At 49.1% G+C, this 15,957-nt stretch overlaps 3 protein-coding genes across 12 annotated transcripts in view; 2 read left to right on the forward strand and 1 right to left on the reverse strand.

Annotated features, from left to right (window-relative positions):
• The first annotated feature begins 17 nt into the window (after window positions 1-17).
• On the forward strand, window positions 18-5,612 carry cpsf3 (cleavage and polyadenylation specific factor 3). Its single transcript, XM_041063818.1, has 18 exons — window positions 18-188; window positions 430-493; window positions 616-713; window positions 924-1,052; window positions 1,248-1,425; window positions 1,587-1,676; window positions 1,778-1,928; window positions 2,154-2,329; window positions 2,430-2,588; window positions 2,688-2,834; window positions 2,913-3,065; window positions 3,177-3,285; window positions 3,565-3,663; window positions 3,755-3,849; window positions 3,988-4,075; window positions 4,174-4,240; window positions 4,498-4,594; window positions 4,927-5,612. Exons 1-18 carry the CDS (start codon window positions 118-120, stop codon window positions 5,014-5,016), a joined length of 2,061 nt encoding a protein of 686 aa, XP_040919752.1. The 5' UTR covers window positions 18-117; the 3' UTR covers window positions 5,017-5,612.
• On the reverse strand, window positions 5,605-13,555 carry adam17b (ADAM metallopeptidase domain 17b). 2 transcript variants are annotated; one of them, XM_041063816.1, is made up of 18 exons: window positions 13,238-13,555; window positions 12,662-12,794; window positions 12,431-12,564; window positions 12,066-12,154; window positions 11,795-11,975; window positions 11,199-11,329; window positions 11,001-11,087; window positions 10,639-10,749; window positions 10,405-10,549; window positions 10,189-10,280; window positions 9,851-10,003; window positions 9,552-9,751; window positions 9,326-9,429; window positions 9,110-9,244; window positions 8,850-8,980; window positions 8,609-8,776; window positions 8,457-8,513; window positions 5,605-8,308 (listed from the first exon to the last, which is right to left on the reverse strand). In XM_041063816.1, exons 1-18 carry the CDS (start codon window positions 13,332-13,334, stop codon window positions 7,913-7,915), a joined length of 2,544 nt encoding a protein of 847 aa, XP_040919750.1. In that variant the 5' UTR covers window positions 13,335-13,555; the 3' UTR covers window positions 5,605-7,912. The 2 variants fall into 2 exon arrangements, with proteins under 2 accessions (XP_040919750.1, XP_040919751.1); XM_041063817.1 differs by lacking the exons at window positions 11,001-11,087; window positions 11,199-11,329; window positions 11,795-11,975; ... (2 more) ...; window positions 12,662-12,794; window positions 13,238-13,555 and adding an exon at window positions 10,828-10,973 and having other exon boundaries at window positions 5,613-8,308.
• The window catches only part of taf1b (TATA box binding protein (Tbp)-associated factor, RNA polymerase I, B), a 9,759-nt gene continuing 6,526 nt past the window's right edge, over window positions 12,725-15,957 (forward strand). For 5 of the 9 annotated variants that reach the window (XR_005896431.1, XR_005896432.1, XR_005896433.1 and 2 more), the window contains exons 1-2: window positions 15,183-15,278; window positions 15,879-15,957. The exon at window positions 15,879-15,957 is cut by the window's right edge and continues 20 nt beyond it. Coding sequence is in view for 3 of the 9 variants with exons in the window: in XM_041063824.1 (XP_040919758.1) it covers window positions 15,261-15,278; window positions 15,879-15,957 (97 nt within the window). In the remaining 6 variants the exon portion in view is untranslated. Of the gene's footprint in view, window positions 12,812-14,109; window positions 14,229-14,392; window positions 14,409-14,632; window positions 14,816-15,169; window positions 15,279-15,878 lie in introns of those variants that run through there. The other 4 variants (XM_041063822.1, XM_041063821.1, XM_041063823.1 and 1 more) reach the window with 4 other exon arrangements.

Here is a 15,957-nt window from a genome sequence, read left to right on the forward strand (position 1 = left end):
GATTTAGCGAGCGGACCGGAACTGACGCAGGAGGAAAAACTTTTGTGTGGGCGCGTAGCGTCTGAAGCAGTTATGAACTAACGAGTTTTCCTGAAACATTTGTTTATTGGAGTAAACATGGCGACTAAACGTAAACCCGACGCAGCGGTTCCCGCGGAGGAAAGCGACCAGCTGCTCATCCGCCCGCTGTGAGTTTCAACACAGCTTCTCTCATTGTTAGCCGCCGGCGTCGGTGTCTGCTGCTGTGGCACCAGACTCCGTTCAGAAACGGCCTTATTTAAAAGTTCTTTTCGGCCAACAAATCCCAAAACAAAAAAGCTTGATCTTTTAGGCTTTTCAGTGACCCCTCAGAGAGCACTCCTCATTTCGGCCTGGTCAGAATGTTCTGTTTTCAACATACTTTCACTCCGTGTGTCTGTGTGTGTCCAGAGGAGCAGGACAGGAGGTGGGACGATCCTGCATCATCCTGGAGTTCAAGGGAAGAAAGATCATGGTAAGGCTGCCTTTGTTTTATCATCTGTGAAGTCTGAAGTCAGCGTGCTGAGTCAGGTCAGTGTATGAACGCGTGTGTGTGTGTGTGTGTGTGTGTGTGTGTGTGTGTGTGATGTGGTGCAGTTGGACTGCGGGATCCATCCAGGTCTGGAGGGAATGGACGCTCTGCCGTACATCGACCTGATCGACCCGGCTGAGATCGACCTGCTGCTCATCAGCCAGTGAGTTTCTTTCTCGTGCTGTTTGAAGAGTGGAGCCGGAGTTTTGAGGCTGACACTGACACTGACTGATGATTGTTCTGTGGTGAGCAGGACATTTCAGTTGTGAAAGGTTTTTTTTATTAGAGCTGTGAAGGCTGGATAGAAAACGCCTCAGGACAGTTAAAGGTCAGAACATAAAGACCAGGATAGATGAACTGATATGTCCCACAGCTTCCACCTGGACCACTGTGGAGCTCTGCCCTGGTTCCTGCAGAAGACCAGCTTTAAAGGACGAACCTTCATGACTCACGCCACCAAGGCCATCTACCGCTGGCTGCTGTCCGACTACGTCAAAGTCAGGTAGGACGGCATCATGGTCGCGGAGGATGGGCGGGGTTGAGGTGAAGCAGGAGAATGATGTGTGTTATTGCTGCTGCTGTGATGCTGTTTGTGTGTGTTGGACGTGTGATATGTGTGTGTGTGTGTGTCTGTGTGTGTGTGATATGTGTGTGTGTGTGTGGATGGATGCTGATCTGTGGTGTGTGTTTCTCGCAGTAACATCTCAGCGGACGACATGCTGTACACTGAGACCGACCTGGAGGAGAGCATGGAGAAGATCGAGACCATCAACTTCCACGAGGTGAAGGAAGTGGCTGGCATCAAGTTCTGGTGTTACCACGCCGGGCACGTCCTCGGAGCCGCCATGTTCATGATCGAGATCGCAGGCGTCAAGGTAACACACTGTCTGCACAAAGCTCCGGCCTCATCTGTGACGCTCGGCGACAGAACTCAAACCAACAAGTTCTGAACTTTTTCAGTTGTTTCTGCAGCTCGTTTCTTTTCTGATGGAGTGTGTGTGTGTGTGTGTGTGTGTGTGTGTGTGTGTGTGTGTAGCTGCTGTACACAGGAGACTTCTCCCGTCAGGAGGACAGACATCTGATGGCTGCAGAGATCCCCAGTGTCAAACCGGACATCCTCATCACTGTGAGCTGCAGAAATCTAAATGAAATCAATTGAAACTTTATTTAAAATGACACGTACATTTACATGTAAACTCAACGTGTGTGTGTGTGTGTGTGTGTCAGGAGTCGACCTACGGGACTCACATTCATGAGAAGCGAGAGGAGAGAGAGGCTCGTTTCTGTAACACAGTCCACGACATTGTGAACAGGGAGGGTCGATGTCTGATCCCCGTCTTCGCGCTGGGACGAGCCCAGGAGCTGCTGCTCATCCTGGGTGAGACGAGATGCACTGACCCCTTCTCCTCCGCTCGTCTGAAATGTGCAGGCGTCGACTTGAGCTGTGATCAGAACCTGCGTCGGCTGCTGGACCCACCACAGTCCAGTGTGCAGGCTTTCAGCAGCGTGGGCGCAGATCTCAGCCCTGTCATGAAGAGACGTCTCTGTCCCACCCACCTTCACCCCACGTTGACCCTGTGTTCTCTGTGTGTGTTTGAACCAGACGAGTACTGGCAGAACCACCCGGAGCTCCACGACATCCCCATCTACTACGCCTCGTCTCTGGCCAGGAAGTGCATGGCTGTGTACCAGACCTACATCAACGCCATGAACGACAAGATCCGCAAGGCCATCAACATCAACAACCCCTTCGTCTTTAAACACATCAGCAACCTGAAGGTGAGTGAGCGAGTCCGCCGGCCGTCCTGTCCCTGCGCAGCCACGGGTGTCCCGCCGCCGTCGGCCTCGTGTCGCGTCTCTGAACGTGTCGCTGTTTCAGAGCATGGATCACTTTGATGACATCGGCCCCAGCGTGGTGATGGCGTCTCCCGGCATGATGCAGAGCGGTTTGTCCAGGGAGCTGTTTGAGAGCTGGTGCACTGACAAGAGGAACGGCGTCATCATCGCTGGGTACTGCGTGGAGGGAACGCTCGCCAAGGTGAGTCCAGCTGGAAGCGGCGGGGGTCGCGCTGATCACACACCTGCACTCAGCTCTTCACCTTCTCTGAGCTCTAATGTGTGTGTGTGTGTGTTTCAGCACATCATGACGGAGCCTGATGAGATCACCACCATGTCAGGTCAGAAGCTTCCTCTGAAGATGTCGGTGGACTACATCTCCTTCTCCGCTCACACAGATTACCAGCAGACCAGCGAGTTCATCCGCGCGCTCAAACCTCCTCACGTGGTAACCACCGCTTCCTGTTTCCTGTCTGCGTCTCCTCTAAGTCTCCCTCTGAGTCCGTGTTTGTTTTTCTGTCTGCAGATTCTGGTCCACGGCGAGCAGAACGAGATGGCCCGTCTGAAGGCGGCTCTGATCCGCGAGTACGAAGACAACGACGAGGTCCACATCGAAGTCCACAACCCGCGAAACACAGAGGCCGTCACGCTGAACTTCAGGGGAGAGAAGCTGGCGAAGGTTCGTCTGAATCCGCACAGTGATCCGTGTTTCTGACCGGGTTCTCTGACAGCAGCTGCTTTCTCCGGCGTGTGCTGCAGCCGTGTTAACTCCCAGCATGCTCTTCTGCAGGTGATGGGCTCCCTGGCTGACAGGAAGTGTGCTCAGGGTCAGAGAGTCTCCGGGATCCTGGTCAAAAGAAACTTCAACTATCACATCCTGACGCCCTCCGACCTCTCCAGTCAGTAACGCTGTGTGTGTGTGTGTGTGTGTGTGTGTGTGTGTGTGTGTGTGTGTGTGTGTGTATGTGTGTGTGTGTGTGTGTGTGTGCGTGTGTGTGCGTGCGTGCGTGTGTGTTTTCTCTGCTGTGAGAACGAGACGTTTTTCTTTCCACTGTCACTGAATCCCTTTGCCTTTGACGACCAATCGATAATCGATCATTCACCTTCCTGAACGATTGATTGAACTGATGATTCACTGATTCACGGAGAAATGACAGGAAGTCCGTTTCCTGTTTCAGATTACACAGATCTGTGTATGGGCACAGTGAAACAGACTCAGGCCATCCCGTTCACCGGACCCATCTCGCTGCTGGTCAGTCAGCTACGCAGCCTGGCAGGTGAGTCAGCGACTCAAACCTCACCTGACCTCACCTGAACTCACCTGACCTCAGACGCTTCATGCTGTCGTTGTCATGTTTGTGTGTTTAGGAGACGTGGAGCAGGTGGAGGGAGCCGAGAAAATCACCATCCTGATCTTTAAGAGCATCACCCTGGTTCACGAGGCCGGCATGGTGCTGCTGGAGGTGAGAGAACCGCACCCGTTTCCCTCCGTCCGTCGGTTTTCAGACGTTTCACAGTAAAAATGTCCTGCTGTGTCTGATGATAAACCTGTCCTAACCTGTCCTAACCTCCGGACCTGTGACTCTGTGTTCTCGTCGCAGTGGGTCGCCAACCCTCTCAACGACATGTACGCCGACGCCATCACCACGGTGATCCTGGAGGTCCAGTCCAACCCCAACGCCCAGAAATGTGAGTAAACACACGTACGTGTCAACACATCGACTTCCTGTGGGACGTCAGCATTTTATGAGTCTGATGATTCGTGTTTGTTTGTTTGTTTGTTTCAGTTCTTGAAGGCAGGAGAGAAACCTTCGACATGGAGATGTTTGTAGAGAGACTGGAGCTCATGCTGCAGTGAGTCCCGCCCAGAACACCCGGGGAACGTTTGTTTTACTTTGTGTGGAGTGCCGGTCGGGTGGAGTCATCATCTGTTACCTGATGCTTTGTGAAGCCCCACCCGCCTGCTGGTCCTCACATCGTAAAACAAACACACCCTTTGTAGGAGTGAAGTGAAGGAAACAAAATAAAAGTGGAGGCCATAGGATATTGTGATTTTCAAAATAAGAGCTAAAAGCGTGGTGTTAACACATGTTGTGTGTCGTGTGTTGCAGCGACATGTTCGGGGACGACTGTGTGAATTTCAAAGACAGTAAAAGCCTGAGTGTGACGGTGGACGGAGTCACTGCCTTCATCGACCCGGAGACCAGAGTGAGTGACTCACACACACACACACACACACTCCCAACAACACACACACACACACACTCCCAACAACACACACACACTCCCAACAACACACACACACACACACTCCCAACAACACACACACACACACACTCCCAACAACACACACACACACACACACACTCCCAACAACACACACACACACACACACACACTCCCAACAACACACACACACTCCCAACAACACACACACACACACACACACACTCCCAACAACACACACACACACACACTCCCAACAACACACACTGTGCTGTTTTTTTCTTCCTCTGACCTCTGACCTCTGTGATCCTCAGTCTGTGTCCTGTACAGAGGACGAATCTCTGCGGGAGATGGTGGAGGTCGCCGTCCATCGGCTCTACGACGCCCTCAGCCCCGCCTTCTGACTGACCACGCCCACATCAGAGAGGTAGATGTGGATCTGACCACAGGGAGCTGATGATGATGATGAACATTTTAAGTTCCCGTATTTACCTGAATATGATCAGAACATAAAGAAACACTCGTCTTTATATCTGAATCCTTCAGGTTATTTATGTGCTTTAACAAAAAACTGGATTCGGGAACTTAAAGTGTTTCCTGCTTTCGTCTTTCTGTCTTTAACAAAGACAAACTCTTTGTTGGAAACATGATTCCAGAGGAATCAGCTTCAGGAGATGGACCCGACACCATCTCACTGTTTCTGTACTTGATTTATCCATAAACCTGAAAATGTCGTTTCATCAGATCAAATTTCTTCATGAGGAAAATAAACGTTTGTCAGAGTTTTAGTGGATTTGTTTGTTTCCTCTGATTCGACTTTGTTGTTGAGACTTCGGTGTTAGTTACAGGTGAACGGCAGAGAGCGGACTGAGGCTGCTGCTAACGATTGTTTTCATTATCACTTCATCTTTTCACTTCATCATTTCGTTTATGAAACAGAAAAGTGAAGTTTATTCCCCTCATGACTGAAATGACACTGAAAAACGTCTCACACCCACAAAATGTTCAGTTTAATGTGAAATAAAACACAGAAGCAGAAAATCATCACGTCAGAGAAACTGCAGACAAATGTGCTTCAGAAACGACTCGATCACCTGTTTCAGCTCTGAAAAGCTTTAAAATGTTCCTGTCAACCATAAAACTTCGTAAGAATCATTTCTGCTCGTTGAGATTTAAACACAGTAAAACGTTTTATTTTGAAACAGCACAGTGACGTTACAGACGTCACAGTCAGACCTTTACACGGATCCATACGAGCGATCGTCGGCATCGAACTACACAGAAACATCACAGAGCCCACGACTCAACACACACTCTGAAAAATACTGACCAGTGCGTCTGAATACCACAGGAAGAGAAGGCACGCTTTAAAAAACAAAGACGTCTGAACACGAGACTCGAGCACAAAAATCTGACTAAACAGAAACTAACCTAAACAGCCTGAGCCTTCTCCCAGTGACGCGAGCTGAAACACTGACTGAAGTTTGCTTTAACTTTGGTTTTTGTGTCAGTGCGGTTTCTGTTCATCCCCCACAAAAAGAAGAAAAATCTCATGTTTCTATTTTCTACAAACGAAAACTTAAACCCTCAGAAGCTCATTCACACCAAGAAAAACCAGATGAAGTGTTCAGAACGACACAGATCTCAGTGATTTCATCACAGTTTTCACTTTAAAAGTAAAACTTGATGAAATATGTAACAGGGTGTTTTATGTTTTTATGATTCTGTCTGTAACAGCTGCAGGTACATCTGGATTCTGCCACTGATTAATATGCCAGTTATTCTTTGATTAACCGTTTAGTTTATAAAACATTAAAAACTGTCAAACAAACCATCACATGTCGCTTTAAGATAATATTCACTTCACTATAATGGAAAACAAAGAACCTGCAACTGTCACATTTTCATCAGTTACTGTTTGAAATTTGATTTAAATAATGGATCAATCTTCTGTCAGTCAGCTGATCAGTGGGCTCACAGTGAGATATGAATCGTTCCTGCAGCACAAACGTTTGCATGTTTCATAAATGTGTAAATATACATACAAAGTCTTATGTAGCTCAGTGGCTTGAGCAAGGCACTAACAATGTCAGAGTCAGGGGTTCAATTCCCAGAGAGACACTGACTCGTAAAACGGAAAAACTTTGAGTCTTAAAACCGTGTGTGTGTGTGTGTGACCTCTGACCTCTGTGACACATACATAAATAACATTGGTGAGGATTTGGCTGCCTGTGCGTCGTTAGGCCTTTCACAGCCACGGCCTCCTACCGTTACCGTTACCGTTAATATTTACACTGGACTGTGATGTTGAAGCTGACGCCTCAGATCTTTGGCACTTGTGTTGCAGATGTGATGAAGCCACAGATGTTTGCAGCTCCGTATTATTTCCAAAGCTTTTAATAACCGTCCATCACTGTAAAATAAAAACACCCGAAGGTTTAACGTTTGGTTTGTCTAACGTTCACATGATGCTGTCGGCCAATCTGATGCATCTTCTTTATCATGTTCTTGACTCTAAGATACGGAGGCCCGAAGGGTTCAGAATTTAAAACTATACAAATACAACACGGTGAAAAAAGAATCGTGAATAAAACAGAAAATACAGGAATGAAACAGAGAAGTTAAACAGGGCAGAGCCAGGATGTCATTAACTCACTGAGAGTCTCCACACCTGTGAACCTGTGTGCTACTCTTCACCTGTAGCAGCTGATCCAACGCTGGTGTCGACTCAAACAGTACTGGACAGATTAAAATGTGACCTGATGGTGGCGCTAAAGGAGAAGTCAGAGGATCAGCAGAGTCACTACAGTTCATCCTGAGGGGACCATGAACGTCTGAACCACAGACAACAGCTGTTTTCGAGCATTGGACCGTCCCACCTGCGGACTTCAAAGCACCGAATTTCGTTACCTGATGAAAGTCGACCGAAGCGTCCGACAGTGTGAAGGTCAGGACGCGTCTGATCAGTACCAGAAAAGGTTTAACATCCAGCAGCTTCAGGAAGACGACACGGTTTGGGCTTCCACGATACAACGGACGCAAACATTTTATCTACCCTGTAATTTAAGAGACATGATGAGGACGGATCCTGAAGTGAACGGGTGGCGTTCTGAAACCGAGGTATGACCACACAGGACACGCCTGGAAGACATGACACCGTCACACCTGTGAGATCAGACCACAGTGCAGCAGAGCCAGTTCAAAAAGCTGTAAAACTGTAAACGAGGACCGGAACAGGACAAACCACCTGATGTCTGACAGGAAGTCCACCTGATGTCTGACAGGAAGTCCACCTGCCCCTCAGCACTGCGTCTCCTTGGTGTCGATCTGATGTTGTCTCTGCAGTCGGAACAGCTTCGCCTTCTCGCTGCGACTCGTCACGCATTTCTCCGTCAGATCCTCGAAGGAGCGCTGAGCCGACCCCCCCGGACGCCCGAACGCCTCCTCCAGAGCCTCCTCATCCAGGTGGGAGTCTAGACTGGGGTCCTCCTGGATGGTGGCCATGCGGGGGCTGTCCAGAGCAGGGGGGACGTGACCGGGACCAGGAGCCAGATCAGCGCTGGAGACCGGAGGGGTGCTGGTCTGTTGGGGGCCACACTGTTGGAAACGGAGGGGGGCGGCAGCCGTGGCGGGGAAGTTCGGAGGTTTGAAGATCCGAACAGACGCAGACTCCAGGCTGCTCAGGAGCTCGGCATTCTGGGAAAACAAACCATCAGAGTCAGTCGTGCTTCAAGATTACAGGAGCTGTTTATGTCAGACCTTTATTCTGAAAGTCAGAGCTCTGCATCAGAAGTCTTACTGTGCGTGTGTGTGTTACCGTGAACTTACACACACACATACTCACACTGGGGAAGAACAGAGACTTGGTGGTCTGTTCATATTGTTTATCCAGCTTCTTGTCCTGGAAAAGTATGAAGAGATGAAAAGTGAGAAACAGCAAGGTGATGAAAATGGTGATGAAGATGATGATGATGAGCACTGAGATGAGAGACCCACCACGCAGTGGACCAGGATGCTGAACGGGACCCAGAAGACCAGGGAGAAAGCCACCACTGAGCCCACGATGTTGTCCGCCAGAAACTTCCCGAACGTGTTGATGTCCAGTTTATCGATGAAGTCCCACAGACGCTCCACCACGTCCTGAACCTGCTTCATACACTTCCCCTGCAGAGACAACATCCGTCCACACGCTGCCGTCTGTGATGTGAGATGTTTTTTTACTGATGAATCATCTTACCGCTCCGTCACAGAATCCCACGGTGCACGGTTTGCCTTTACGCAGGGACAGGAAGCTGCCGGTCTTGTCCTGGTAGGGGGCGCAGACGCCACTGCTGCTCCGACAGCAGACCTTACACGACGAGTTGGTTTCTACAAAGATGAGAGAAGCAGATACAGACTCATTACTGCAGGTCCTCGCTGTCTTTTCACTGTCTTCTGTCTCCTCCGCAGACACGTTAACACCTCACAGAGTCAGCTGACTTTAAACGAACGTCGTACCGTTGCAGGCGCAGGGCTGCAGCTTCAACGCGGCCTGACAGAAAGGGACGCACTCTCCACTCAGACACTCCCCCCTGTCCAGACACACCGTTTTATCTGGAGCGTTCTCTGGAGGAGGACACTCGCTGCTGTTTCCTGTGGACACAAGCACAGCAGACGTGAGGCGCAGAGATCCGCCGGCAGCTCGGGCGACCTTTGACCTGTGTGCTGCCTGACCTGTGCAGTAGGAGTGTCCTTTACAGGTGGCGTTGATGGGCTCCTGACAGACTTCACCTGCGGACTCGAACCTGCAGTTTTTACAGCAGGCGCTGTTCCTGTCACTGAGAGGAGGACGGATCCACGTCAGCAACACAGAGGACACACAACACGAAAACATCTGACTACGCTTTGACCTGAGAGGTGAAACAAACACGTTCACCACAGGATTCAGCTGGTGTCTGACCTGCACTGGGCTCCGGGCCTCAGCCTGCAGTCGGCGGTGCAGCAGTGGTCTGAGTTGATGTGCAGCAGTCCAGGATCACACTCCTCCCCCTGCTCCACCCGAGAGTTCCCGCACACGTTGATGTTCCTCTCCTTGAAGCAGGACGGAGCCTTCGACCTCAGACGCTTCACGATGGAGCGTTTGCTGCAGATGGAGAAGAGCTGGACACAGAACGCAGTTCATTCATCACTCTGCTGAACACACAGCTGGAAAATTCTGGAACCGAACGTTACACAGCAGCTCAGGTCAGGAGGCAGCACCTTGTTGTTGACGTGGTCTCCGCTCACAGCGATGGGGTACATGACGTATTTGCCCCCCTGGTCCTCTCTGGGGGCGCAGAATGGCATGTTGTCGGGGTCGTGCTCCGCTCCGAAGTTATGGCCGAGCTCGTGAGTCGTCACCAGGTCTGCTTCCTGTGGAGACGACACCAAACCGTTCTCATTACTGGTGAAGAATCACCGCTTCACACCTTTTACCATCAGGACACAGACAATCAGAGGAAATTATTTCAGCTCAGTAAACTTTTCTGTGAACGCCAACTTAAACGTCCCTGTATAAACAACTGTGATGGTTCAGCAGCTTCCAGAAACCAGCCCACCTTAGTCAGGATGGTCTTCCCATAGTTCTTAGTGCTGGTCAGACCCGTGTTGAGGTAAATCGTTTTTTGCTCGTTTGTAGATGAAGGACACGCTGCGGAAACACAACAGCAGGGTGTGACTGTCAACACAACCAGGACCAAGCTTCAATCCTTCATTTTTCACAGCCCTCAGATAAAATCAGGGCCGTGGTGGATCAGCAGGAGTCAGGACTCTACCTTTGGAGCAAAGACCTCCGGGGATGTCGGGTTTGGACGGGGCGACGTAGGCCAGACCCAGAGTGCCTTCATCAAAGTCCTGATAGGTGAAGAGGTGAGCCAGGCAGACGTTGGAGGCTTTCTCTGCGATGTCCACGCTGAACTGCTGCAAGATGACAAAACCACAGAGACACTCGGACGTTTAGACTCAGCCGATTTAAACTGTGCTGAACGTCAGCAGAGCCGAGGCTTTACCTCCAGCAGCTTCTTTACGTCCCACACGTCTCTGTCCTTCACTGGACTTCCTCTCATGTTGAAGTGACTCTCTCCCGGAGCCACAGGGGTCGGTCTCTTCTCTATGATGATCTGAGAGGAAGCACAACGGCAGCTTCACGTTACAACCAGGTTATAACCAAAGCGGAGGCTCGTTCAGTCAGTGCCCACCTCTGACACGCTCAGTCCAGATTAAACGTCACTAACGGGGCTTTGCATCCACCCGTGTCCACTGACGCTCACAGAAATTCAGAACTCACAGCTCAGCTCAGATGTCAGACGATGTACGTAACGTGATTTAAGCTCAGTTTTAATGTGAGACTTCAGTGCCGTGTGCTCCTCACCTGCTGGATCTGAACACCGTAACCTGTGAACTCCTCGTCCCACGACGTGTTTCTGTAGATGTCGTCCACTCGATCGATCAGCTCGATCTGAAAACACAGTTCAAATCTTAGACGGTGTAAACAGGACACTCTGATCCTGAAACTGTGATGGTTCGACCTGTCGTCCAGGTCAGAGGTCAAAGTGTTTTCAAGTCTGACCAGGTAGTTGAGGGTGGTGCTCTCCTCCTCTCGGCCCATGTGTTTGAAGAAGCGATGGTCGGCCACCAGCAGCAGAGGACAGGTGTTCTTCCTGTGGTCGTGGACCTGACGTTTGGCTCTGAACACAGACGCTGAGCAGGTAAACACAAAGAGCACAGGAAGCATCAGACTCCACAGGCTGAGGCACATTTACAGGCAACCAGCAACCTTTAATTATTAACTAACGTCCGATTTTTCTTCAAGCAAATGATATTTTTTATGTTAAAATTTAGATTAAAAGCTCATTTTTCAGATTAAAAGCTCATTTTTTCACATTAAAAGCTCATTTTTTCACATTAAAAGCATTCCACAGGTGAATCACACCGGAGCTCTTAATGTGAAGCTGATCAGGAAATGGCTGTACTCGTCCCTGAGGTCATCGCATCACCTTCTTGCTTGTTACAACAAGCTCCTCGTCAGTTTTATATTTTCAGGGAGGAATTCTAACAGCGTGCTGTTTATGTGGAGAGCTGCAGGTGCTCGGTTTAATAAACCAAATCTGTCCGTTAGGTCCTGAAGGAGACGCACTGTGTCTCAGACCGTTAAACTCTACTGACCGTCCTCCTCCTGGTCCTCCAACGTGTCCGGTCTAATGCTGTCAGGGAGGAGGTGGCTGGGGTCGGAGGTCACGTAGCCACAGACCGAAGGCTGGTGCAGACGGCTGAGGTTCCTGATGTCCTCTGAGCGGTAGATGAGCAGACGACCATCTGGAGGCGCCGAGGTGAACCTCCACAGAGGCTGAAGACAGAGGAGGGACAGCGAGGATCAAATCAGGAGACGCTTTTATTCTTATTTCATCTTATCATCATCTGAGCGCCGCTGTTCTACCTCGATGTTGTACTCTGCCTCGTCGGTCAGGATGTGAGCTGAGAACTCGTGGTCGTCGATATGAGCCTGAACCCGAGAGTTTTCCTCCCCTGGAAGAACAAAGTCAAACAAAGTCAAACATCAGTCTGGTGTTAGTCTGTTTTCTTCCTGTGGACAAACCTCAAACCTCCTGACTTCCCTCCTCTGTCTGCGGCTCTCAGCCCATTGGTTCCTACTGAGGAAGTAAAGTTTGAACGCAGCTTTATTGTGCACATGAAAATAACAACATTCAGCATCATCTGTCCTCCACAGCATATCTGGGATCAGGTGAAGTTTTGGACAGAAGCAGCACTTCCTGTCTGTCTCTCAGAGCCGGTCCATCTTACCGATGACGTGTCCGGTGAAGTAGTTGTGTCTGTTGACCGTGACGCTCCGCTCTCGACCGTCCTCGTCCACGACCACAGCTCTGAAATCGGCTGTGAACAGCTCGTCGTTGGTCCTCAGGTACAGTGTGAACCGCCTGCACAGCAAAGACACAGGACGCGTCAGAGTCCGTTTAAACCTCCTGAGTCCAAAGTGACGTGAGACCGTGACGTGAACCTGAGAGAAGCGCGCACCTGTGCAGGGCGTCGAAGCTCAGCCTCTTCTCCACGTGGGTGTGAGTCTGCGCGTCTCTGCGGCGGATGGAGTGAGTCTGCAGGCTGGACAGGGGCAGCACGTCGAAGTCGTCCAGCATCGAGCGGAGGGAGTCTGAGGAGGACACACAGGTCGGTGTCTTCATGTCTCTGAGACTTTTTACACATCATAGTCATAGACTCAGCTTCACTGCTGCACCTGACGCAGCAAACACAGCGAAGCTCGACACAGAGTAAACACACATTACACCTGAACATCCCATAATCAGCACTTTACACACGATGTCTCATCACTGAGACAGTGTCTCTGTCCACATTCCAATTTCAGTTTTAAAGTCATGTTAAGTTTAAACAAGTGAAAGTTGGGATTAATTGAACCTGGATTATGAAACACGAGCTGTTGACCTGTTGTCTCCTCGTGTCTTTGAAACTCAAACATCTGCCTGCGCGTGCGTCTCCGTGTCCTCGCACGCGAGCTGCGGTTTCAGCGAACTTTGTTTCAGAGAAGCCGAAGCTTCGTTTGAACCGGCGGGATCGAACCCTCCGTGAAACACTCACCGTACTCCCGCGGCTCCGAGGCGGGCGGGGAGGAGGCGGCCTCCGTGAAAACGCTAAAAACGGACAGAAGCGTGAAAACCGAGAGCTCCCGTCCCATGTTGGACGGCTCTGACTGATGGACGGGGCTGAACGGAAACGGCCGCCGCTGCTTCTTTCACATTAAAGTGTCCGAACATCAGATTTAAGACGTCGGCGACAGCTCGGATCAAACCTCCGCGTTAAAAAAACACTTTTCCTAATAAACCGGACGGATTCCGGTCCCGGTGAGCTCCTCACTGTGTTTGGAAACAAGCGGAAAAAACGCCTCCACTCCGCGAAAACCAGGAAGACGGAGAGCGGCCGAGTCAAGTCCGCAAGAAGCAGGAGGTGCGGGACGGAAGTGGGTCATGTTGCCGTCACAATAAAAGCATGACATTTAGCAAAGAAAATAATGCAAACGGAAACAATGAGATAAAATCAATCTTTGCTAGCGAGGATACAAGACTGTAACTAAGCACACAGCATTTAAACAGCAGTCATTCATGGGAATAAAGTAATATCCATCAAATCAATACATTCTGTTAAATACAAAATGAAATTAAACGTCACAGTAAATTTAAAAAATGCATAAATTAAATGTAAAAATAATAACAATGACTTTATCACATAAAATAACTAAAAACACGAAATGCTAAATGAGTGAGGTAAAGACCTCAGAACATCGGAGGGGGAGCCCAACAGTTCCCATCAGCAGCGCTGAAGGTCTGAGAAGTTTTTCTACCAGAAAACGCCGAATTCCCAACTTTATTTTGAAAATCCGTCGTTGCACCGTGTGTTTGTTGGGTCAAACTTTACAAACTGGTGAGTCAAACACGCTTGAATCCAAAAAGCTGCAGAAACAAAGGTTTAAAAAACCTGATCGGGATTTTTTTGGTGATGTCGGAGTTTAAGGTGCAGAACAAACTCAGACTGCAGCAGATAGAGAGTGAAACACGTCCGTCCTCCATCTTATGTAAGAGAATAACACAGAGACATCTGGCTGCTCTATTTATAACATCTGATCTCATCCAAATCCGCTTTTACTGCAACATATACAGGCCGCGGGATATACAGGTCACACAGCACAGGAGAAACTCATACAGACACCGCGTGATCACAGCAAACTTCCCACGAAACATCCGCTTATTACACAGTAATAACACCGTCATTCAACTTTACAGTGTGAATGAGCTGAGTCAGATTCACTGGGATTAAAACTGAAGGAGAATCTCACTTTATTTGATCTTATTTTCAAACTCGTGTGTCAAACTGTGCAGGAGACGTTTCCTGTCTTCACATTGCAGATGACAGGAAACGTTTGTGCAAATGTCTTTCATTTGTTTGTTTGTTTATTTATCTATTTATTTGTTTACATAGATCGATCGATATAAACAACAGCAGATTCGCAGTCAGTCTGGTTTCCACAGCAGGACCGTGATCCGGAGGGGACCTGAAAACCCACCAGGAACCACTCCAACAAGCGCAGGATGAAGGTTCAGGAACTGACGAGACGCAAACTGTGCTCAGTAACAACAACAACAACAACAACAGAAATAAAGTGTATGTAGCATTTTTCATACACTAAATGCAGCGTAAAACGAAGGAAAGGGCCTCAGATATTTTACGCATCACCTCAAATATTAAAAGTAAAAACTGTGTTTTCTGAGGAGAGAATGTTTCCGACAGGTGATGTTCATTAGTCACTGTTGTGAATGAAGATGCTCGGGATTAAACGTGTTTTCATCAGTGAAGCTGAAGCAGCTGTTTCGTTTTTCACGTGTGTGACAATCGGAGAAAACATCACGTTAGTGTGTGTTAGACAGCGCTGAGCGGAGGAAGCTGCAGTTCCTGTCTCAGACTGTGAGCGGCAGCAGAGCGTCGCTGATCTTTCACTTTACCGGAAACCACAGAAGAAGAAGAGAAACCCAAACAAACCCGCAGCATGTGGACGAGCTGCGGGTGAACGCTGCTGCTCGTGGTTCGAAACGGTTCTTTGAAGCAGAACATGGACGACGAACACACGGTAACTGCTCTGCTCTGTTCCCGGTAAACGCGCTGACGCGAACCAACGTTTCATCGCTACTAACCACGACGGACACGTGGTAGTTTGGGGGTCAGCGCCAAACTCCGTTAAATAATCGGTCGGGGTTTTTTTTTCGTGCTTATCACAAAGTAGAACTATTATTTACTAAGATTTTACACATTTTTATGATTATACAGCAGATAATTTAATAATCGGCATATGTTCACTAACTGCTGCCTCAAACAAAAACGTATTTAAATATAACATTTTCTGCTTTAATGTAAATAGTGTGGAATTTTTTTTTAAATTAATATTCCGTATTTTCTGAATGAAGTCTTGGCCAAAGGTGCTGATGATGTTCCACAGCTCGTTCAAGTCACTGAGTTTCTTTCCTGATTTAAATTATGGCGTCGGGAGGCGTTTTCATTGTGTTTTAACATACTGCTAAAAATGTGTGTGTGTGTATGTGTGTGTGTGTGTGTGTGTGTGTGTGTGTGTGTTTCTGTGTGTGTGTGTGTGTGTGTGTGTGTGTGTGTGTGTGTGTTTGTGTGTGTGTGCGTGTGTGTTTGTGTGTGTGTGTGTGTGTGTGTGTGTGTGCAGGCCGGGTTCAGGGAGCCCTGTGCTCAGTGCTCAGCAGTGGACTGGGGAATCTCAGACGAGGGTCGTTTCTACTGCAGAT

This window comes from Toxotes jaculatrix, chromosome 19, assembly GCF_017976425.1.
Source record: "Toxotes jaculatrix isolate fToxJac2 chromosome 19, fToxJac2.pri, whole genome shotgun sequence".
Lineage (NCBI taxonomy): Eukaryota > Metazoa > Chordata > Actinopteri > Toxotidae > Toxotes > Toxotes jaculatrix.